The sequence below is a fragment of the Amphibalanus amphitrite genome, unplaced genomic scaffold, assembly GCF_019059575.1.
Source record: "Amphibalanus amphitrite isolate SeventyFive unplaced genomic scaffold, NRLGWU_Aamphi_draft 000301F_arrow, whole genome shotgun sequence".
Lineage (NCBI taxonomy): Eukaryota > Metazoa > Arthropoda > Thecostraca > Balanomorpha > Balanidae > Amphibalanus > Amphibalanus amphitrite.
In genome coordinates, this window is record NW_024881796.1 from 584,230 (window position 1) to 607,376 (window position 23,147).

At 46.7% G+C, this 23,147-nt stretch overlaps 1 protein-coding gene across 24 annotated transcripts; it reads right to left on the reverse strand.

Annotated features, from left to right (window-relative positions):
- Positions 1–291: 291 nt before the first annotated feature.
- LOC122387872 (TBC1 domain family member 5 homolog B-like) lies at positions 292–19,923 on the reverse strand. Of its 24 annotated transcripts, none has more exons than XR_006257702.1 (16): positions 19,904–19,922; positions 12,759–12,859; positions 11,833–12,109; positions 10,865–11,035; positions 9,102–9,193; positions 8,473–8,532; positions 7,824–7,953; positions 7,406–7,542; positions 6,973–7,124; positions 6,502–6,608; positions 6,127–6,249; positions 5,654–5,780; positions 3,729–3,916; positions 3,296–3,471; positions 1,648–1,785; positions 292–1,500 (listed from the first exon to the last, which is right to left on the reverse strand). XR_006257702.1 is itself a non-coding variant. In XM_043378472.1 (15 exons), the coding sequence occupies exons 2-14, from the start codon at positions 12,836–12,838 to the stop codon at positions 1,688–1,690; spliced, it is 2,175 nt and encodes a 724-aa protein (XP_043234407.1). In that variant the 5' UTR covers positions 12,839–12,859; positions 19,904–19,923; the 3' UTR covers positions 292–1,500; positions 1,648–1,687. The 24 variants fall into 24 exon arrangements, 17 of the variants coding, with proteins under 17 accessions (XP_043234407.1, XP_043234409.1, XP_043234415.1 ...); XR_006257705.1 differs by lacking the exon at positions 19,904–19,922 and adding an exon at positions 19,882–19,896; XR_006257703.1 differs by lacking the exon at positions 19,904–19,922 and adding an exon at positions 19,775–19,886.
- Between the last annotated feature and the right edge of the window lie 3,224 nt (positions 19,924–23,147).

The following is a 23,147-nucleotide window of genomic DNA, read 5'->3' on the forward strand; positions in this document are numbered from 1 at the left end:
AAAGCGTCGATGAGTCTACGATTAAGCATATTTATGTAGACCCTTCAGACCCTTCGATCCAGCATCTTTATCACTTGAACAGAAACGAACAGAAAGGGCAGAAAGGAACAAATCCGAAACAAATCCACACAACTCACAGAGCCTACAGTTCACGTGCCCTGCTGCAGATTCTACCTCCATGTTTAAAAAGTCTTAACTTCCTCAAAGTCACATATTTTGATATTGTAGCTTGACCTTTGTTCTTTCGCAGTCGCGCATTTCGGTCCCGTAATGCAGAATGACTCCAAGCTGTTGCATTGTTCACCATTTGCTTTATTATTTGACGTGTACGTAAAACCACAGTAATGCATTGTGATAAATAAGCATCGTAAGATTCGTTTAAAGTCCCGTAAAAGGAATTAATCACATTAGTAGGTATAGTTCGGAATGCCCCAATACGATTCAATAAAAATCAAGCTATTACACGAGGAACTGGCTATAATTCGTTGATATGATCGTTGAACCAAGAAAGGCGCAGCCCGGTACAGTGGCCTATGCATAACTAAATATACTTGTACTTGAAGATCTGGCATGCAGCATACAACAATGGAATGATCCGGCTGATAAAAGAACTATAAGCACTTCTGGAGCCCCGGATACCTGAGACGGGATCCAAATGAGATACACGGGAGGTACAAACGTAAAACAGCCACCCCGACGTACACTATGGCACACGTCACAGCAGACACACACACAAGTCGGAGTGGACCGCACATGTCACTCGCTATTCTGCAGCACTGTTCAGATCTGAGGAAGCAGAACGGAAGGAAAGCGTTCACCGCTCAGCCGTCTGGCATGGCTAACAATGCAGCGCATACGTAGCGTCCACAGCCTCCATACACTATCACAAACCCACGCATTACCGCGATATCGGCCCCAGTAGCAGCCACACCACGGCTGAGCAATTGCAGTACTGGCCCGAAGAACACAATCGCACCGACTGGCACAAAGTTCTGTGAGACACCAGTCACTTGGTCATATCGCGCCGGCCGGGAGACGTCGTCCTGGCGACACCACTTGTCACCACACCGGCACGAATAATTATTACGGATGTGTCCAAGAATATGTAAGCTTCGCTACGTTCATCGGTTGCCATTCTAGTCCGGGAAACAGCCGTACACATCACTCTGTGTCTATCACAGGATCTGTCCGTCCACAGCCCGCCGCTCACCGCTGCTCGGCGGCCTCCGACATACTCAGGTTGGCCACATCCACAGCCAAAGTGTCGTACGCGGGCGACACTCCCACTGCGGGCAGGCCGTTGGAGACGGGTGCCGAGCCGTCCTCCGGGGTGACCTCCTCCACAATATCAGCGGCGGAGGGCGGGTAGAGGTCCTCCGGGACCGGGGTGGAGAGGGACGGCGGCGCAGACTCCTCGTCACTGGTCCCGTCCGGCGGCTGACGCGGACACTGCGGCTGCGGGCTCCAGCCGCCGCCAAACGGCCACAGGTCACGCAGCAGCTGCGGAAACAGGACGTGACATCAAAAGCCTTTAGTAAGATGGCGATTCCCAATTATAACTTACAGAAAACTAATGAGATATGCAGCATAGGTGCTGATTGTGTTGGCATCATTCCGTGAACTTTGGAGAAGTTGGACAACACTGACCTGTTTTTGAACGTTGACTAGCTCTCTGAGCGTCCTTAGGTCAACTTCCTTGTTCTGCAGCAGCCGGTCCATGGTCTCGACACAGAGGGTCTGGCGCAGCACCGCCCGCCGCACCTTGCACGGCATCCCCGTCAGACCCTGGAACACATCGTCGTTAAAACTCTGCAACATAATGTGGTTAAAGTCTGCAATGAAATGCAATTATTAAACTATGAAACACAAGATAATTAACGTCTGCAACAAAGACACCCAAACGCTGCAAAACATCTTTTGTAATAAACACCTTAAAACAAAGTCGTTACGATTTAACATTAAGATCGAGCCAAGACGTCAAAAATTACACACTGTATTAAACTTAATCTGAGGAATCATGAAATACATCACTCTAATGCCTGGGAATTCGCCAAAGCAGCGACGCCTAGGATAATTTAGTCCAAGGCTCAGACGCCTTGATATTGCGGTCGCCTTCGACATAAAAGCAAATGAAATCAAAGATATCATCCGTATTTGCTACCGCGGCCCGGCGCGCCACACACCGTCACCCAAAAGCATGCACACACGACATTTCCGCCCGACATTGCCACCGGAGAACACCACTGCAAAGCACGCACACAACGAAAATGGAACAGCAACGCGCTACACGAACAACCAGTCCCAACAGCCAGAAACCGACCAAAGAGGAAACTTGGAACTCTTGAAGAAAGTGGCGTGAGACGCCCAAATTCAACACACCAGCCTATTACGGCAGTAATCACAGATTGAAGACTGGTAAGACGAAAATCATAGCACAGTGTGGAGCTCTCTGAGAGAAACTCTACATCCCAATAACTTCTCAAAGCAGAACAAAACGTCCCAAAGAAGAACAAAAATCCCTTTAACATCACCAAACGCGAAGACGACCCATCACCATTGGCACAAGAATCACCCCATACCACCCGACGTCACGTCACACGTCACCACGCGTCACGGCATGTCACACGTTGGCCTCGGCCGTCACCTGACCCCGGACGCGTCACCGACCGAAGGACACTCCCTCACGAGGAAGCACTAGAACCATCTCAGGTTCGGTACACTCAGACACAACTTTCGGTAAAACATTCGCAGCGTCTTTCTGTCCTGTAAGGTAAGAAAGCCAAAAGATTTCGATTAATCATTAATCCAGATATTTGTCAACTTCAAGAAATGAAAAAAGGTAAGCGCTAGCCTATTTTGGTATCTAAAGTCATTCTCAATTATCGAACGAATGGCTGCTTTCCTCAGAAATAGATGATTAGGTGAGCGAACGAGCGCTTTCTTGAGTAGCTTATCAGCCCCAATAGCTCTGGCTGCCTCTAGCTAAGTTCATGAGACCGTTGTGACTAGCTACACTACATACTAACTACGCTCGACAGATGACAGTCGACGCGGCTCTGAAACCAGACTACTTCAGAGCAGAAGCCTGGAAAGAATGTGTAGCCATTTTAGCACTTATACTGCTTATGTTAGTAGGTACCGCTCCGAAATCTGTACGAACTAGACATAAGCCCGCGGTACGTTTTCCGAAGTTGTTAGCAATAATTTTCTCTGGTAGCAATAGAACGTCATAGACGACGCCAGTTTGCGCGTTTCCTAGCGAGAAGCTGCGTTTGTGGAAAACGCCACCACTGACCAGCCTCGATTCTTGTTGTTTGCAGCCTGGCTCGCAATGTGGAGATGGCAGACACTAACCAGGATCCCCTCTGGCTGTGTGCGAGTTGGCTTTTGGCTGAAACAGGCTCGCTCTCACTTTGATCAGCGCTCCCGCTGTGCACAGACCGGAGATCCCTATGCACAGCCTCAGTCTCACTGCGAACAGCCTCCCTCTCAGCATGGACAGAATCCCTCTCATTGTGAGCAGGCTCGCTCTTACTGTGGGCAGACTCGTTCTTACAGTGAGCAGGCTCGCTCTCACTGTGCGTAGGATCCCTCTCACTGTGAGCAGACTCGCTCTTACTATGCACAAGCTCCCTCCCACTGTGAACAGGCTCACTCTCACTGTGAACGGACTCGCTCTTACTTTCCACTGACTTTCGCTCACAGCGCAAAGGCTCTCTCTCACTGACCGGATTCCACTCGGGTGGTGTGGACGTCTGTTTGCTCTCCATGACTGCGTAGGCAGACGCCTCGGACGAGGCTAGCAGGGCGTGCTTTCCCCGCAGTGCAGACACATCCTTCATGGCCACGGGCGGCGGGCCATACGTCACGAGATCCGCCGACGCCGCCGCTACGGTGGCTGACCCCGACCGCGACACTGTGAGAGGGAGACAAAGGACGTCACAGATATTCCGCTGATGCCACAGTTGGCGTCTGGGTGGGCTTAAAACGAGTGCGATTTATATGGACACATAAGGTATAGGTAAGGCGCTCCCAGAGGCTGAATGAAGATGGGCTGATGAACGATTGAATGAATGAATGAATGAATGAATGAATGAATGAATGAATGAATGCAACTAAAATCATAATTCATAGCAGAATTATCAAGTGAAATCACAGAAAAGTGCTTATTACGGAGCGAGAGAAGCGAGCGGAGTCTTTCCTTAGATTAACGGAAATTTCTGAGGTATGAGCGGCCGGCCGTGCGGACGCTTTTGCGAGGCTTATATCTCAGCAACCACTTGACCGAGTTACATGCGGTAATTTTTGTAGGGTAGCTTCATTCCTTCTACCAAATATTGGCCTATTCCCGATGCATGTGGGTGACCCCTTATGCGCGTGCCACGTGCAAAACGAAGAGAGGTCAGTTTTGTAATTGTTGCAATATCTCGGTAACTACTTAGCCGATTGCGCTGAAAGTTGGCATGTAGGTAGGCACTCACTACCAGGGTTGGCATTTTTGCCGGCAAAAACTAGTTTATGCCATTTGCCGGTTTAAACCGGTTTTAACCGGCAAAAAGTGGCAAAAACTGGTAAAAACTAAGAAATATCACAATGCTATGCTTGGACATGAATTTGAACATGAAGCATTTTAAGGAGAATTCGGTGAAAGCTTTATGCTTTCAAACAGAAGTGACACTGACCATTGAAATGCTTCATAACTCAAACATTTTCATGGGCTTTCCATAAGGAGCTAGTAAGATGCCTTTTGGGGTGACAAATGAGCCAGTGCAAGGGTGACTGGGTGAGTCCTGCACAATCAGAAGTGCGAAGGGGCATCTGCCACTGATATGCGCACGGCACCGCATGACACCTTACTTACCGTGGCTGTCTTGCCCCACTCTCCCCTACATGGAAATACGTTCCGTTGTGGATGTCTACCGACATGCATAGACATTTTAAGCAGGGATAAGTAATGAGGCAGCTTTAGAATGTTTAGTGCATCTATATAACTACCAGAAATGCATTTGTACATTTCAAATCCATTCCTAACTAGAAAAGTTGTAGGTTTGGCCATCTGAGTTTTAGCCAGTTTTTGCCAGTTCTTGCCACCAGGGTTTCTGCCAGCCGGTTTAAACCGGTTAAAACCACTGGCAAAAACCAGTTTTTGCCACCCCCTGCCAACCCTGCTCACTACGCAATGCATATCCATGTGCCAGAGTTGGGGTGCTGCTGCACGTGCGCACGTGCAGGGGTGGTTTCCAGATCTCGAGAACGGCTCGACCGATTGCGCTCAAATTTGGTACAAAGTTAGGGACCGGTTAGTAGGGTGCCGTGCAAAAGTCAGTCGGGACCCATTTTGCACGTGCGCACGTGCAGGGTGTCACTTCCAGATCTCAAGAACGGCTGGGCCGATTGCGCTCAAATTTGGCACATCGCTAGAGACCGGTTAGTAGGGTGCCGTGCACAAGTCAGTTGGAGGTACCCCCTCGCAATTTCGCACGTGCAAGGCCCACCCTCTCGCTCGCTCCGTTAGTCGCCCCAAAAGGCGTTATACTAGTTTATTATCATTCATAATCAATATAATAATGCATGCTGCCGAATTTCTTACGGGTTTGCAGCTCTGCTCCTAGATACACATGCTATGGCTGTAGTGTCTGCCACGAGTTCTTACCTACGGTCTCTGATCCACTGCGTGCCAGGCCGACCAGGCCGGTCCGGCCCGGCGCCGACATTGGCGGCGGCTGGGTCATACTGCGGGGCCGAGCCGGGCTGACCGAGCCGCTACCGCTCTCAGACTTCTGAGGGAATAACACATAGAGTCGTCACAGTATGGGGGACAAAACGGAACTGTGCGGAGAGATGACACAAGAGGGCCTTTAACTAATGATAGCTGAATGAGCAGTCATTGACAGCGGTCAGGCGTATGCGCACGCTACATCTTATCGGCTTCCACATATCCTGCAGTCAAAGACTCCTGGCAGTGACATCTTTCACATTTACCTTTCTCGTTTAATGTTTTAGGCATGGAAACCAAACGCCACGTCATTCAATGACTCCCGTTCAGTCCACTGTCCAGCATTCATTCCAAGACAGTCTTTTCCCCTACCTCTCCCCTCCCATCGTGTTCCTCCCACCAGCACTCACCGGCTGTCCGACGGCGGATTTGGACCGCTCCACCGACCGCCGACGCAGCCGGATCTTGGAGGCGGCCGGCTTACGGGGCGACACCGGCGGCGGGGGCGGAAAGTTGTTCGGCTTGGGATAATCCTGCGACAGAAAGGGGTATAACTGAAGGTTCAAAGTTGCAGGAAAAGTGATAAATCGCGACTAATCGAATCTTCACAATAAGTACATATGCAGACTATTTGATCCCAACTTTAGTAGGAAACGTCTGGATAGCTTATCGCCATGAAGGTCAAATCTCAACGCAGCACCGTCAATAGAAAATGCAGGTCAACGTCAACGCAGCACCGACATTGATTGGTGCGCCTACAATGGGCGTTCACAGCTCGCACCCACCAGAGGGTTCCGGATGTGGAGTGCGAAGGCGATGCAGCCAGCAATGTCCGGTAGGGGCGGCAGGTTGAGCAGCAGCGTCAGCGCCTCCATTCCTTCCCGCTCCAGAACTGAGGCAGGTGGCGCGGAGATACCAGCGCAGTCAGAGGTAGGGCGACGAGCTCGGGGATCGCAGGCACAGGAACAACCCAAGGACTTATCTATGGCATCCTCGAGTGCATTATAATTAGTTCGAACTTGTAGTCCATGATTAATCCTAAACGGCACTCAATGCACAGTAAACGGGCTTCATAATGTCTCTTTATAATAAACCATTCCTAGGTATCAACAGCTCATCCGTAAAAAATTGCTGGTTTGGTACCCTTCACCGGTGTATGAGATGAAACACGAACCTTCATCATATGAGCCTTCTCCCACCAGTCAATGCACCCTTAGACCCCCTCCCCCCCTCGATACCATCCCTCGCTTCCTCACTCTGTCGCCGATTGTAGATAAGGATGGCACAGAAGACGTAAGGCACCAGGTCGAGCGTGCTGGTGGCGTGGCTGTCCGCCAACAGGGCGTCCCACACCGAGCAGAGCTCCGAGAGACGAAACTCGCGGCCAAACAGCAGTCGGAACATCTTACTGCCGGGCACATAAACATAGCGATCAGGTGGGAGAAACATTAGCTTGAAACAAAGCCTTACACACTGCAGGACATAACTTGACTGACTTCAACGTCTGCATAGATCTCAGATACGGAAAAAATGTACGTACTACGTCATCAATATGCGCAGAAGCTCCTCTGATCAATCTTTCAATTAACCACATTCAATAAATCACGTGAGCCAGAACCGGTTATCGGTCGGCCGTCGGCCCCACCCGGCGCCACTCGGGCGTTAACTCCCCGGCGCGTGAGAACTCACAGCCCAAACACCTGCGGTTCCACGCCCAGCTCGGCCAGTTTCAGGTAGAGGTCGTAGTCGATCATACAGAGGTGACGGCGCACGGCGCGGTTACACGGCGACGGCCCCCACTGGTTCACACTAGGACTGGCCCGGTCCTGAGGGGCAGACACGGAGGGAAGCGATTGGGATATTGTCGAAAGGGGATGTAGCAATTGGAGTCTGGCGAGGAACGAAGCATCATACAGACGACACGAGACAGGCGAGCATCATATTGATTCGACTATGACAGTTTCGATGCTATAAGATGGATGAAATACGCTAAATGCAACTGATGAAAGTCTGCAGCCATGAAGCAGCGTGCTTTCGCTTTATACTAGTCGCGGGTCGAACCGTTGATGAATCATCCTTCCCACGACCCTCCCGTCGCGCAGTGTACCTTGGCGAAGAGCGGCGGGTGGAGGAGATCGGGCGCGGGCGGCGGCGCCCGCTGCATCTCCTCGTACTCGCGGCGACGGTTCACCGAACTACTCCAGTCCATCATCTTCAGCAGCTTCTCCAGCATGTAACTGGACGTGGTGGCAGGTCAGGTGAAGGCGGATAGTGTAAGGCAAGGTGGCATTACAATGGGTTAGGGCAAAGACAGCTGAGCGTCGAAAAGAAATGTAATTACCAAATACCAACACCAAAATACAGTAAAAACGTATATTTATGTCATAATCCTCCACAAACACACTACACATACCGTTCACGAAGCATGAAACCGTTTTCAACAAGACATAAAAATATATCTTAAGCAATCGTCACAAACCCGGATGTACTGAGTGTCTTTCCCTGTAACATCTACCATTGCCTATAAAGCTCGAACCATGCTCGAACCCTAACATTGGAAGGGAAAAAAAAACGGAAAACTGTACGGATGAGTATCGCCGTGACCCGGATAACCGAAAAACTAGTGACGTCACAATGCCGTAACTCCATTTACAAGATTGATAAGAGATCCACGACACAATGCTCGCTCAGCTCACTGTTCGCGATTGCAATATTTCCCGCTAAAGCATTTAACAATGCTCTGGGGTAGTACTTACAAGGCATCATGCTCTACGTAGTCCTTGTCCAGTAGAACTTCTAGAAGGTCGAATGTGGGGCTGAAAGGGTACACGACAGCTGTTAGTATGGGAGCATTGTAGTGTTGGTAAAGGGAAACATAGGGGAAAGCAGGCATTCACAGTACATCCGGATGCCTTACGACATAATATTGAATAGGGTAATAAGCAGCAGGCAAAAATGGATATAATAGCGAAGATTTGTCTCCTAAGACGCGTACTACGTGCATCGCTAGGATGTTATTTAGATAACTGTTCGGATAAGACGGCCGGTTAGCTGAAAAAAACAGCGGCCGATAACCGATTTATCCCAACACAGGGCACTGTATCTGATTCGTGCATTAGTGGATCAGCAGTGTCAAGCGGGACGTAGTACTAGGTCAAAGGTTAACGCGCAATAGCCAGCTTCGGAAAGTGTCCTGAACTTTTAACCTAAGGCAGCCGCACGCTGTTTTAAAGCAAATACGTCTTGCCCATAAAATCCCCTACCTTTCCAGAATTTCGATTCTCCCTCAGCTAAACGGTAAGCAAAGTTGTTCATTAGGAAACCAGAAATGAAGCCTGGACAGATTACGTACACAGCTCTCATACACTGTTCGGTAGCCACTCACTGGTTGGCACGATGAGCGGCTCGCACATCGGCAAAGTTGCTGTACTCTCTCCGCAGCAGGTAGATGATGGGAGCCAGCAGCTCGTGCATTCCCTGTGCGAAAGGATGGACAGCGGGCGTTACTCATACAATGACATAACTGGGCCACGAGGCAAATCCACGATACAGTTGTGCGATTCACGTGGTTCATCGAGTGACGCAGGTCCGTTCGCGCCTGTGACATTACCAGGCAGCACAGCGCGACATGGTACCCGATCTGACAGTGTCCATGCTGGCATTTATGTCACCTGCCAAACCATGACGAGAAGTGTGCACTGCATGTCGGACTGTTGTAACATTGACCCATTTTAATCGTGATACTAACCGGTTGACCCAGTTTTTAATGTCACAGATTCCGCTTAACCCTCGCCCGTAAACGGCGATCTGCCACCTTCGCCCATGCAGGTGCGACCCCCCCCCCCCTTGGCGTTTGAAAACGGAGCGTCGTAGAGCTTAGCGGAAAAGACCAACGGATTGCTCTCGCCGAGATCTCGCGATTAGTGGTATATTTTTTGGTCCTAGGTCAACATTTGGCCTACTTTTGACCGGTCAAAGGTCAAATTTTCGGAAAAATAGACTTTTTTCAACTTTCGGCGGCGATTGCGGCAAAACGGTGGGAGATATCGACTTGAAACCTTCACTATCGTGTTCCTTGATCAATTCTCTATCGTTTGGTATGTATTTCGTTTCCCTAGCTCTAAAAATGGCGCGTTGGGAGCGCCGGAAGTCGGCAAGGTCACAGTCGGCGGCAGAAATTCGAAAAATCAAAATTTAAATTTTTGAAATCTGATTGTATTTTTGGATTTGGGAGGTCCATTTGCTCCCTATAGAAGCTAATATTGCTGCATATTCCCATTGAGGTGACAAGAATTAGCAAAATAGTGGTTCGGGCGCTTTTCAAAAATAGTACCGGACGCTGTTCCTCTTGTGACGTCATAGCTCCGTGACCTGACCTGACTTGGTCAAGTTTCTTATACCATATGATAGCCAATACTTGCCCCAACATGCATGGGAAGTTTCATCACGATCCATCAACCGATCTCCGTACCACCGGCAGGAAACCTCGGGCGTTGGCACTCAGTTTGTGAAAATCCGGCCGGAGGCTGTTCCCTTTGTGACGTCATAACTCCGTGACCTGACATGACCCGGTCAAATTTTTTTTATCAAAAGATGCGCAAGGTTTGCCCCATAAGGTACCCAAAATTTGGCGGCGCTGCGCGCCGCCGTTTTTGCACTATTTCCGAAAAACCTCAGGGGGGGGGGTTGCACCAACCCCCCCCCCTACATGGGCGAGGGTTAAAGAACACACTAAACCGGTAATTTCAGCTCCAACTGCCGAAGCGTCCTCAATTTGGGGACCCCCAAATCTTATCATCTCCCTAAAACGCTCAAATCTTCAAACTTCCCTGAGCAGCCCAAATCGTTAAATCGCCACATCTTTACGCATCTTGTGACTTGTGACTTGTAGACACTTATATATACCCGAATACGAACACCGTCACTAAAGCCCGCATAAACTTACTGGACAACCCCATATGAGCATTCAATTCATAAACACATGAAAACGCACCAGTGTCCAAGCCAATGCTCACCACCAGATCTTACACAATACACATCCCATCCAGCCCTTCCCTGTCGGACGCCATCACTCCCTCCCCCTCCTCCCCCCCCCCCCTACACACAAACACGCTCCTCCAGTCCACACACCCTCTCTTACACACCTACCTGCACATAGTCAACCTCCGGGTGCTTCTGCATGAACACGAACAGAACGTCAGTCATGCAGCGGCACACGTGCTCGTCCCGGAAGAGGGCCACGTCGGGCATGGTGCGCACCACGTCCTGTTCAATCACCCGGCGCAGGTCGGCGTGCTCGAACAGACGGTGCCACGGACTCTGAACGAGAGATGGAAGGGGTGGTGAGAAAGATGTGGGGTGGAGGGGAATGCGAAAGACGGCAGTCATCGCGGGGGGGGGGGGGGGGGGCACGTGGAAGGCAGCGGTAAACACCGGTGCGAAGGACTTTAGCGAGCGTCATTTGAGCGAGCGTCATTTGAGAAAACCATTTCCTGCGACTGTCATTACAGCGAGACATCTTTGCTTGACATTGTATGGTAAACTTATCGACATTAAAGGGACCCTCCCACCTTCAACAAAGTTTATGAATTGGCATGAAAGTGATGTCGCTCGGTTCAGAAAGAGCGAAAACGAATATCTACCAAATTTCACCGAAAAATATTCACCGGTTTTCAAGATATTAGACTTTTACTTTTGTTTACTTTTTTGGGATCTCTGCTGTTTCTAGCGACTTTATTTTAGAAGTGCGGCGTTTGCGGCAGATGTTGCGCGCAAATAGCATATACCACCGCGTGCTACAAAACGTTTTAGTCAAACATTTAAAAATCGTTAGATATTTGCGCTTACGTCACACATTCAGAGGGGTATTCCTAAGCATTAGCCCCTCTGAATCAAAATGCTGCAATTTTGAAATTCAATATTTCCGATTTAAGGCATTTCTCGATGTTGTGAGTGCCGAAACCGGTAATTGTGAGCCAGGGACCCCATTTTGGCTATCTCAACTCAAATCTAATGTTAAGGTCGGAGGGTCCCTTTAACAAAACTGAAATAATGTAATTCCAGTATCCCAAGCCCCATCAGTCTCCCCACACAGACAGAATCGCACTCCAAGTCACCTGTTCGTCATGTGAAAGCGGATTGTTCACCTCACACCTGATCCGCGTGTCATTCACATCCGTGTAATCACTGTAGGTGGTCTTGGCCAGGCTGTAGAGGCGTCGGTGCTCCTTGGTGAGCAGCTCCCAGCTGGCGGGGTCGACCGGCAGCACCTGCAGGAAGAGGCGCCAGGCCAGCGAGCGCAGGCCGCAGCCGGCCAGCTGTCGCAGCAGCGCCTGCTCGTGCAGCGCGCCGAACGACCCGGCGCCGCCCGAAAAGTACCGCTCAAACTCCAGACTGGGGGCGGAGGAGGGGGATGGTCGGTGATGGCCTGAATAGCGTGTCAGTGCCGCCCAATCGGTCCTCATAAGACTCCAAGTGTGGTAGAAAAACTGAGTGAGGTTGATTGAAAACATTCCTACCAAATGATGTACACAGGGATGTCACAATCCACCCTGCATTTTCCACTATCAATTTTGTTTTTGAATCACTTTCAGCTACAGAGGAGGAGGATAGACAATAGGCATGTATCAATCGGATGGCCTAAACATTTGCACTTCTTGGAATATAAAAAGGCAGATTTCAGTCAGGAATATTTCAGCAGTAACAAATACTTAACTGGTGGATGATTTACTGATCTATGAAAAGCTACCCTCCCTTCAGACAGTTCGGATTAGAAAAGAACTACGTAAACCTGGAGGTTTAAAAAAAAAGGACAGAACAAAGTGTTAGTTGAGCAGAAAATGTGAAAACTGAAGAATGGCTATTAACACCAACAATTCAGAATGTTTCTAATATAGTAGAACAATTAATTTCAAAGTGAGCCAAGCAGTAGCCCAAACTACAAAAAGTCATATCAAGAATTATCCCCACCCTGCCTGCTGCCAGCTCCCTAGACTTCCCAAATTATACAGCCAATGAGCAGCAGGAGACAAATAGATCTTACAGATATTTTGTAGAAGCATCTCTTGCCCAAGCAGGAGATGCCTGTCTTCTTTGTCCTGGCTCTTCTTGCCTTGCTGCCATGTTCTTTTCAATCAGCTAAACCTGAAAAATAAAGTTACTCATTTTCATTAGGCACTTGTAACTTTTGTAACATTAATTGTAACATTTGCAATATTTTCATCTGTAAGCTTACAAAACAGTTGTGTTAAAGGGACCATCCCACCTTAACATTAGTTTTGAGTTGAGATAGCCAAGTTTGCGGCCAGGCTCAGAAACCACCATTTATCCTGGTCGCAACCCCCGCAGCTTTATGGTGTTCAAGAAATTTCTTCCCTTTACTTGCAGGGTGGGACCACTTAGTCCCTATCTCTTAACCATTAGCGGTTTGTTGATGACGTCAGCAGTCATTTCAACGCCCGCCATTCCTTGAACCCGAGTTTTGCTGACCTTGAGCTCCCTTTTATATCAACGTGAAATCCGTCTTCGGCGCTGAGAAAGCCTATTGCTTTTCATGTTAATTTGAATATTAGAAGATACCCACCACTGGAACTTGGACTGATATTATACCAAGGCCGAAGATGATCAAGCTGCCTGCTATATCTGGAGCTTGGTGTTCAACTTCAACATGGAATGAAAAGCAAAATATCAAAGCAAACTGGATATGGTACTGCAAGTTTAAGTCCAAAGAAATTTGAAGAGCTGACAATTGACATTAATTCTTTTCCCGCAAGGTTTCCATAGCAGATCACACCATGAAGAAATATTTTTGATGTTAACAGTTGAAAGGGGATTGATCTTCCAGTTTTGACGAAAGACGCTGCTGACTGTCCTTGGAAAAGGATGTCGGCATGAGGTGCAATTGTGCTTGTGAAGTGGTTATAACTGGTCTTTTCACAGTGTTAAATTAAATGTGCCATTGCAGCCAAGTGTGTTATCATGTAAGGTAAAATCAAAACTACAATGTTGGTTTTACGAGCATTGAGAAGGCTGGTAGGTAATGCCTGCCTGTGCTCGTAAATCATGCTGCCAAAGTATTCTAAATTAATTTTATCATACACTTTTGTTGTCCAGAATGGTTGCACTATTGTTTGGTATCATATTATTCCATGTACATATGGTAGTGTTAAGTCCGACCAACATGTTACCAGATTTGAAGCTGTTACGTTACCTAAGTACCTACCTGTTTTTTTTACTGGCGTGGTGAATGTCACCTGGATTTTGTTTTGAGGTGCAGACCTAGTAACTCTGACTACATGGGTTTGAAGCTATTATCTATTCTGTTTTTACTGGCCTGGTGAATGGCGACTGATGTTGTCCGTGGATGGCACTGAAACAAATTCTGAGTGTCAACTGCCATGTACAGTGTTTTAATACAATGCTGAGGGCTGAAAGTTGTCTTGTTTAGAGTGGTGAAAGTTCAGGATATGCCAGCCACCATGGTGGGTCAGAGTTAATGTGTTGCAGTCAGTTCGGCTTCGGCAAGCACACGGATGGGCATACGCATCAAGACCTGCTCTGCCATACTTTCAGCCAATTTTACCTAGGCAAGTCTTTTCTTTTTTTCTGCCAAAAGCTATGACATTGTGAATTTCAGTGCTGTGGCCTGTGTGTAGCTTTCAGGAAAGCAATTCTAAATAAAGCTCTGATAAAGTGCATGAAATCAGCAATGCAGCCCTCTATTACATTTTCTACAACATCTTGCTTGTTCCTTGCATGGAGAGAAAAATGCAATTATGAATTCGTTTATTCACATAATTTGACAAGCATGCAGTTACCTGCTACTATCACTGCACAAAACAGAGCAGAAAACATCAGTTGATCAAACACAAGACACAACAGAAGTTTACAACATAGGCCTGCCGAACCTGCTTCCTCCCACCACAGTTGATGCCATTTCCTAGCCTGGCTTGATGTGAGCACTGAATAGCTGCTTTGTCTAATTACAGCTCACTACCATTCAACTTAAACTACTCTCTTTAAAGTAAGAGTGAGAGCGTTCAGTGTTCATAGCAGCTCGACAGACGACAGACAACAAACATCTTGACAAACCAACCAGTATTTGATTTGGCTAATGATTTATGTGCCTGTTGTATCATGGCCAAACTACTTTAACAGCAATAATCCCTGTTTCATCTTGATCTTGCTTTTAATTCCATTTGAACTCAGATCTTGAAACAATCATCTGAAGTGATATCAGATACTGGCTTCTGTTTCTCTTGAAAGCAAGTTAAAACAACAATGATAAACTAAGGCAGGAGATGTGAGTTGTGGCAGTAGATTTTTGATTCAACATATGTCAACCTTATATTGCTTGAGACCTCTGTGACAGACAAACAAATATTTATAGTTTTTTGATAGTTTGGATTCTTGGCTTGATTTAGCAGATCAGCTGTGAACCTTGACTTTGAAATCACATAAATGTCATGGTACCCGAACGAATCCTCGCATGACATTTCTTCGTCCGCATTTCTTCGTCTACAAATCTTCGTCGGTGCATTTATTTGTCCATCAATGCTTACTCTTGCATATATTTGCGTTGAAGAAGAAATGCGAGCCGATTTTCATATACCCTGATGCGAGACAAAGTAATGCGATACGAATAAATGCCCTGACGAAGATTTGCAGACGAAGAATTGCGATACGAAAAAATGCCATAAGAAGAATTGTCCTGGAATCCTTTGTTGGCCATCATATATTGACCTTGATAAGATAAACGCATCATTCGCGCAATATTTGTCGCACTTTGATACCAAATTATTGCTTCCAAATGCCGACGTAAAGAAAACCTTTATGTGACGTCATAGAAACAGCGGAATTCCCAAAAAGTAAACAAAAATAAAAGTCTTATATCTCGAAAACGGTTGAATATTTTCCGGTAAAATTTGGTAGATGTTCATTTTCGCTCTTTGTGATTCACGCTACATCACTTTTATGCCAATTCATTAACTTTTTTGAAGGTGGGAGGGTCCCTTTAAAAAACAATGGATTGCAACACTCTATCAAACATAATGCTATAAGGAAAAGGACACAGTTCCAATCAGTGTTCTAGAATAACTTTTAAGCTGAAAGGTCCAGTGGAAACTGCAGACCAAAACAAGCAAAAGGGTTGAACTTTGAGCATGAGAAGTGTGTTTTCTCACCATCATCTTAGGGTTAACTTGTAATTCAAGGATAAGGATATTGAGGGTTACGCAGAGGAGCAGTACCAAGGCCGTATATTAGGAGGTAAAATCGTCAGGCGGTTTGTTTACATTTGCTCAGCTGACGAAATGACGTCAAAGGTCGTCCACCCTCACGGATCAGGCAGCCGCATGCAGTACAATATGCGGACGTTTTTGGGAATTGCGACGACTTTAGCGATATTGAACGATTAAATTACGTTATACCAGCTTCTACAAACCGGTTTATGCTAATGTGGTGCCACAAAAACCAGTGTGGAAGGAGTTTATATTGATGCATTATCGGCTGGAAAAACACCATAACTTCGACCGTAGCCGACTGAGCCAACATTGACCTATGCTTGGTTATGGGTCAGCATAGTTGCCAGAATGTCATAAGTTACGCGGATTTGAACAACTATAGCATTAGACGTACGATTACGAGGTTTCGCTCACAACAGTTAGGTATACCGAGCAGAGCATATACCCGGCCGGGGCACCAGCGCCGAAACTGAAGCGTGAACGGTGGCCTGCGACAGGAACGCATATGGCTGCCAGTGATACGGTATGTGGTGGCGCATCGGATGCAGCCCTGCCACTTTCGGTCCAGAACTGGCTGCCATTCGTTGATCCCAGTCCAGCTGCCTCAATCGGTCCCGGTTTAGACGCCTTTGCCGGCCCCGGTTCAGACGTCTGTCTTTCCCGGTCCGGAAGTCTCAACTCAAACTTTATTGAACAATCTTATCGACATTATCTTGGTAGAAAACACAAAACAGTAAGACAGAACAAACGAGCAAACTCAAGCAGCACTTCAAAATGACGATAGGTACACACAAACATCAGCGTGTTTCAGCAGCATCCACGCGTCGCTCCGCGCTGTCTCACAGCACCCCACGGGGTCAAACCACTACGTGGGTTCAACACGCTGGCCACAAAACATGGGTTACCAGCGACCAACACAAAACTCTAAGAGCAGGGGTCCATCCAACCTAATTTACAAACACAGCAGCCCAGTCAATGGCCATTAGCGCCAACCCCGCCGGCGGCAGCAGGAGCGACAGGCAGGGACAGCGCATGCAACTCGATCGCAAAACCATTCTTCTGGCATTGCTCTGCGTCTATAAAGGAGAATATCCCGCCCTCATCTACCCTTCAGGACCTGGCCGGGAACACTAACGAGACGCGGACATTACCCACTCAGCTGAGCAGTGAGCACCCTTTCGACCGGTCCGGGGCCCAGCTCTCGCCACATGACTGAAGGCTACTGCTAGGGTGCTGTCCTGTCCTGCTGTTCTTTTGCTGTCCTCCATCAGTCGGCTCCGAACCAACAGCCTCGCTGCCGCGCAAGGGTTCCGGACAAGTTCCGGAGAAGAAGCTGCGCTGAGACGATCTGGAACCATCAGCCGGGCTGTGAGTCCCCACCGCCATGTTGTTGCTGGGACCGGGGCGGTGCAACCACACTCGCGTCCTGACTGCGCTTATGTGCTTCTCTCCTCGGAGCAGAGTCCGGCAGCGCAACCTGACTGACCTGAGCACGCCCCGCGCGAGAAGGCGTCTGGCGTGGCGCGCCGGCCTCGACCATCTGTCACACCGCCTCGGGATTCATGATCCAGATCCGATCGAATCGTCAGATTAAAATGTCTCTTGTATGGTAAACACAGATAAAAATCCCTCCTTTTTGAGTCGCAGAAGGCCAGGGAGACTTGACAGTCTACGGAGGTCGACGACTGAGAAACGCTCCAGCAGCCGCAGTTGGTCAGCTGCTCAGCAACACTCTCCGCCAGCGAGACTGAAAACAAAAACCTTCCATGAAATGCAAATTAAGGATGGCTGAAGGATGCATAATACCCAGTAAAACGAATAACTATTCAGTAAACAAAAAATGTCACTTCCTTGCTTGGAAAATTGTATTTTAGTCACTAAATGCCATGGCAAAGGAGCTGCCTAAATCGATGAATGTCAGCAACTCGCCAAACAACCTGTGTAAAACAGTTTGTCATTGTATGTGACTCGGTAGACACAACCTTTTGACCTTGCCTGCACTAAATATGATAGCAAATTAGCCATGCTCCATTGTCATTTTCCCCTTTGAATTAGGTAATTGTTTTTGGGAGCTGCCACAACTGCACAGATAGGCACATTAACATTGCTCACACACACAGATTCACTTACTTGTGAGTTGCTGGGTGATGTGTCGTGCCTTGGTCACCAGTCACAGAATAACTGAAGCCTCCTGGAAAAGCGCTGTAGCTGTTGGCGACTGGCGTCACCACAGCTGGTCGATGGGACACTGTAAACAAGATGTGACTTTAAACGCTGCTCCAGGTACTTTGGTCATGATCTGTCATAACATAGTTAACATTTCTTCTAATCAAACTAGGGCCTAGGGGAGTTGGAGTGATACTCCTCCATCATACCAATGCGCTAACAAGGATTGAAGAAAACACATGAGCCCTAAAACCAATAAAAAAATGAACACAAAACATACTTACTCATTCATAATTACAATTTTTTAATTTGAAAGGAATCCTGTTCACCTAAAAATATTCAGCAAACCACTCACCAATTGCCTGACACCATAGTGCACACAGAAGTTTGAGGCCTGTGTAGGCTGTGCAATATTATATGTGTAGATCAAGATGAAGTACAGTGAGACGTGAGTCAGTAGGTTTTAAGTTGTAGGTTGGTAGATTGTAGGCTTTAAATTGTAGGTTTTCGGTTAGTAGGTTGTAAGTTTGTAGATTGTAGGTTGGCAAGTTGAAAGTTTTTGGTTAGTAGGTAAGGTTAGGTCAGGTTAGATTTTTTATCTTCACTGTACTTCATCTTCACATTTACCGGCTGTGCGGACTGCAGGCCTGTTGGACCGGATCTTTGTAATGCAAAGCACTCGCTCATTCTAAAAGTACTGGTTGTCAAAGACAGAAGAGAAGCGGATGGCTCCCCCGTGGATGTCCAGATACTTATCAATTATGGCAGCTTACATGAGTTACAGAAGCAATTGCAGCTTCCTTTGTCCGTCTAGGCTTTAGACAATTGACCACACTTAAAACAAACAAACTACAAACATGCAATTTTGTTTGGTATTGGAATACATACCAATATTTCTACATTTACAAAAGTATATGATAATTCTTATTAACGTTACTTGCTGGTAATAATCAGAAAAAAAAACTCAGAAATGCCAGACAGAAAAGTATCAAATAACAACTAACAATTGATATCAATTGAAATACACAAATTTGCAAGCAGAAGATTGTAACACGCGCGCAATAAATGTAAAAAATAACAAAATTTCTGCTTCAATTCCTTAAACCACTGTCATAAATCGTAATTCCCAACTAATTCACTGCTACGCTAGAAATCAAAGACTACAAGTTTTTAGGTATTGTAACCTTTACAACATGTAGAAAATGTCTTATTAAACCATTTGAGACCAAAAACGTTCCACTTCATCCCGTTTTAGTTGAGAAAACAGCAAAGAAAGTGGACGACCTTTGACGTCATTTACCTTCTGATTGGCCCAAAAAGCCTTCCCTATGGCGCAACATAGAAACGATGACCCCCTGAGCAGTACGTATTAGCACTGAAAGCATGTCTGTGAGTGTGAGGCTGTAATACATCACCTCATTTATTATCTTTTTAGCTTAAGAATAACATGAATTTATGGTGCTAATTTCAAAAAGGAAAAAGAGGGATATCTATCCTGACTGGATGCACTTTGCAGTTTGCATCAGACTTTCTCATTACATGGCTTAGGTTTATATCATATCTGTAAGAATCTTGGTTTAAGCTTGGCTTAGGTCAGGACTAGAGGCTGAGGTTGCTACGCCTCAGCACCCCAGGGCCCGATTCAGCTTACTTCAGCTCAAACAAAGGCTCAATAATAGTAAGCAAAGGCCACAGATTGTGGCGAAGAATATTTTGAAGAATAAACTTAAATTGACAAAATCTCTCGCAAATTCCCACGGTCAACACCACACTGACTCAACTCGTGTAAAAAAAAAAACATCCGCCGCCCCCAGATGAAATTGAATGACATAATGTATCAGCTGCGCCATTCTCGGCATAGTTTGGAAGCAAATGCTAGGCTGCCATATACACCTAAGGGGATACGAAAAATTTCGGTATTAGTAAAGTAATCTAAGTTTCATGCATTTCATTGATCACAGATGCATTTAGGCCAGGTCAGGTTAGTTCAACCAGTAGGGGCCCTGCCGGGTATTCGTAACAAGTCAACCGCTTCTGAGTTCTACAAGCTTCGTAACATGTTACGAAGGTACAAAACTACTTCGTAAATGTTCAGATGATTGCTAAATTCGAATTCAACTAAAAAAAAAACGAGCCTAGAAACATGTAAAACTCGAAAAAGTGAACCGAGGTCATCAAAGGTCAATGACCTGGCCTGACCTTCAGATGACCTTTACACCCACCCTAATGCATGGGACCAACATCATATCACATGTTTGAACGTTTGGAACCACGAAAAACTGCAAACTCGCGGCTAATACGGGCCGACATACCTACGCCGAATCGCGATTCCGGCCAAACATGGTCTCGAGAAATGGGTCACAGGTCAAAGGTCATCTGAGTCAGGGTCATGAAATATTCAGGGTAGGTGCAAAATTGATTATCTCGAGGGTGGGGCGCTCCACGACAAATCGACAAATAAATAATTAAATTTGCACCCTCATATTTTATTTTTCGTTGAAAACTGGTGTAAGGGGTTCTGATGGGCGGGGAAGCCAGCTGTGGCAAGGATTTTTTTCTTCGAACAACGGTTTCCGAGATATAGCCTCGGGCAATTCCAGCAGGTCGCGCTGCAGCCCTATGTTTGGCGGCCTATAACTCAGAAACTATTGGTTTTCTACGATAAAAACTTGATATGGTTCAACTCGCAATCAACCAACAAACATTTTGGCTATCTCGGATTTTCAATTTTTGAAATATTTGATCACGTGACCTTTTGACCTATTTTTCGAAGAGTGACCTTGATATTTTCCCCACTGAAAGTTGCAATTTTGTCTGATGACGATTAAAGCCTTATCAATTGTCATTCATATGCGAAAATAAAAAAGTGGATATCGCCCTGCGTTGACCTCAGGTCAGGTCATTTTTATGACCTGTCCATTATTACGAGCGGGAGCGACAGCGAGATCTCGAGAATAAAGCAAGATAGCGACAAGCGGTAAACGGTGCAGGGTACAAATGGATAAGGTCTATAATTTTTACTGAAGTCATTTTCAGGTCAGGTCAAAGATAACGTCACAGGAGCAAAAAGGAAGTCAAAATTGCGGCACTACATATACATGAAGTTTTTCTAGAATAACTTTCAAGGTATCACAGCTAGGAACAAACTAATAGTACCATCGTGATCCTCTCGTCGATCCGCATCGAAATATATGTATGTAGACCTCGAAAGGTCGAAAGGTCAAAAGTTGACCCTAGGTCACGTGACGAGCGGGAGCGACAGCGAGATCTCGAGAATAAAGCAAGATAGCGACAAGCGGTAAACGGTGCAGGGTACACACGGACAAGGTCTATAATTTTTATTGATGTCATTATCAGGTCAGGTCAAAGATGACGTCACAGGAGCAAAAAGGAAGTCAGAATTGCGGCACTACATATATGAAGTTTTTCTCGAATAACTTTCAAGGTATCCCAGCTAGGAACAAACTAATAGCACCATCGTGATCCTCTCGTCGATCCGCATCGAAACATATGTATGTTGACCTCGAAAGGTCGAAAGGTCAAAAGTTGACCTTAGGTCACGTGACCTAGTCTCACCCGAAATTTTCAGGAAATGTGCCCAATTTAGTTTTAGGAAAAGTCAGAAAATTTCAGCATCGTAGCTTCAGCGGTTTCGGAGATATTCCCGAAAAACCTGAGGGGTGGATAAAAACAACCCCCCCCCCCCCTGCCACTAATAGGGTTAAACCGCGAGTACACACAAAAAGTACACATTTCGACGCGCCTGAGCAAGTCAAACACGATGCTGTCAAAATCGCGGCTCTGTGACCATTTTTTACGAAGTTATTCGCTAAAAACCGAGCCCGTACCTTGGGCCACTTGACCTGACCTCAGAGGTCACCGGTTGACCTGAGACCTTAAACTCGGGTAGGTACCAATCACTGCGTCTTGTAACGGCGCACACGCTCTTTTTTCGCGACGCTCTAGCCTCTAGCTCTATTAGGGGCGAAACGGCGAGGGGTTCGTACCCCCCCCCCCCCCCGTCCGGCGCGTACCTTTATAGAAAACCAATAGTTCCGGCGATGGTTGGTACACCGTGCAATATATATATATATATATATATATATATATATATATATATATATATATATATATATATATATATATATATATATATATATATATATATATATATATATATATATATATATATATATATATATATATATATATATATATATATATATATGTTACGGCCCGTTTGAAAACCCGGTCCGTATTAATACTGCCCGGCCCGTATTAATACTGACCGGAGGCCTGGCCCGTATTAATACGGCCCCCGGTCAGCATTAATGCGGACTGCCTCGCGGTCGGCATTAATACGGGCCGGGCAGTATTAATACAGGCCACTTTTTTCCTCGCGGCCATATCAAGACTTGGGCCATATCAAAACTAGCCAACTACAGTCCTATTTCTGTTACGGACTAACTACAGTCCTGTAATTAGTCCTATTTCATGTCTTGGCAAATGCTCCGTAGGCCTGCAGTGACCCAAGGTCACCCCCTGAGGTGACCTTGGGTGAGGTGTTAGACCTGCTCATATTCTCCCAGGCAACATCTAGCCCTCGCCGGCCGAGGGGGGGGGGGGCGGGTGCCCCCCCCCCATAGGGTTTTTTCGCGATAGCTCCAAACACGCTGGCGATAGAGAGCCGAAACTTAGCATACCTGACCTTTGATTCAAGCCAGATCTTTTGACACCAACTGCATTTTTGGGTCAGGTCAGGTCACTGACCTATGACGTCATAAGTGAACCTCTGCACGGTCTTCAGATGTCGCAACTTCGCAACGCCCTCACTGCCAGAGGAGAAGTCACAGGGAAATGAAACTTGCAGGATCTAGTATCCATTATGAGTCTCACAATTTGTATATCTCGGATTTTTCCTAAAGGTCATATGAGGTCAGGTCATTTTCGTGACCTCACCATTATAAGTCAATGGGGAAAAATTCAAACTGCTATTCTGGCGCCGGGAACGATCTCCAACTATC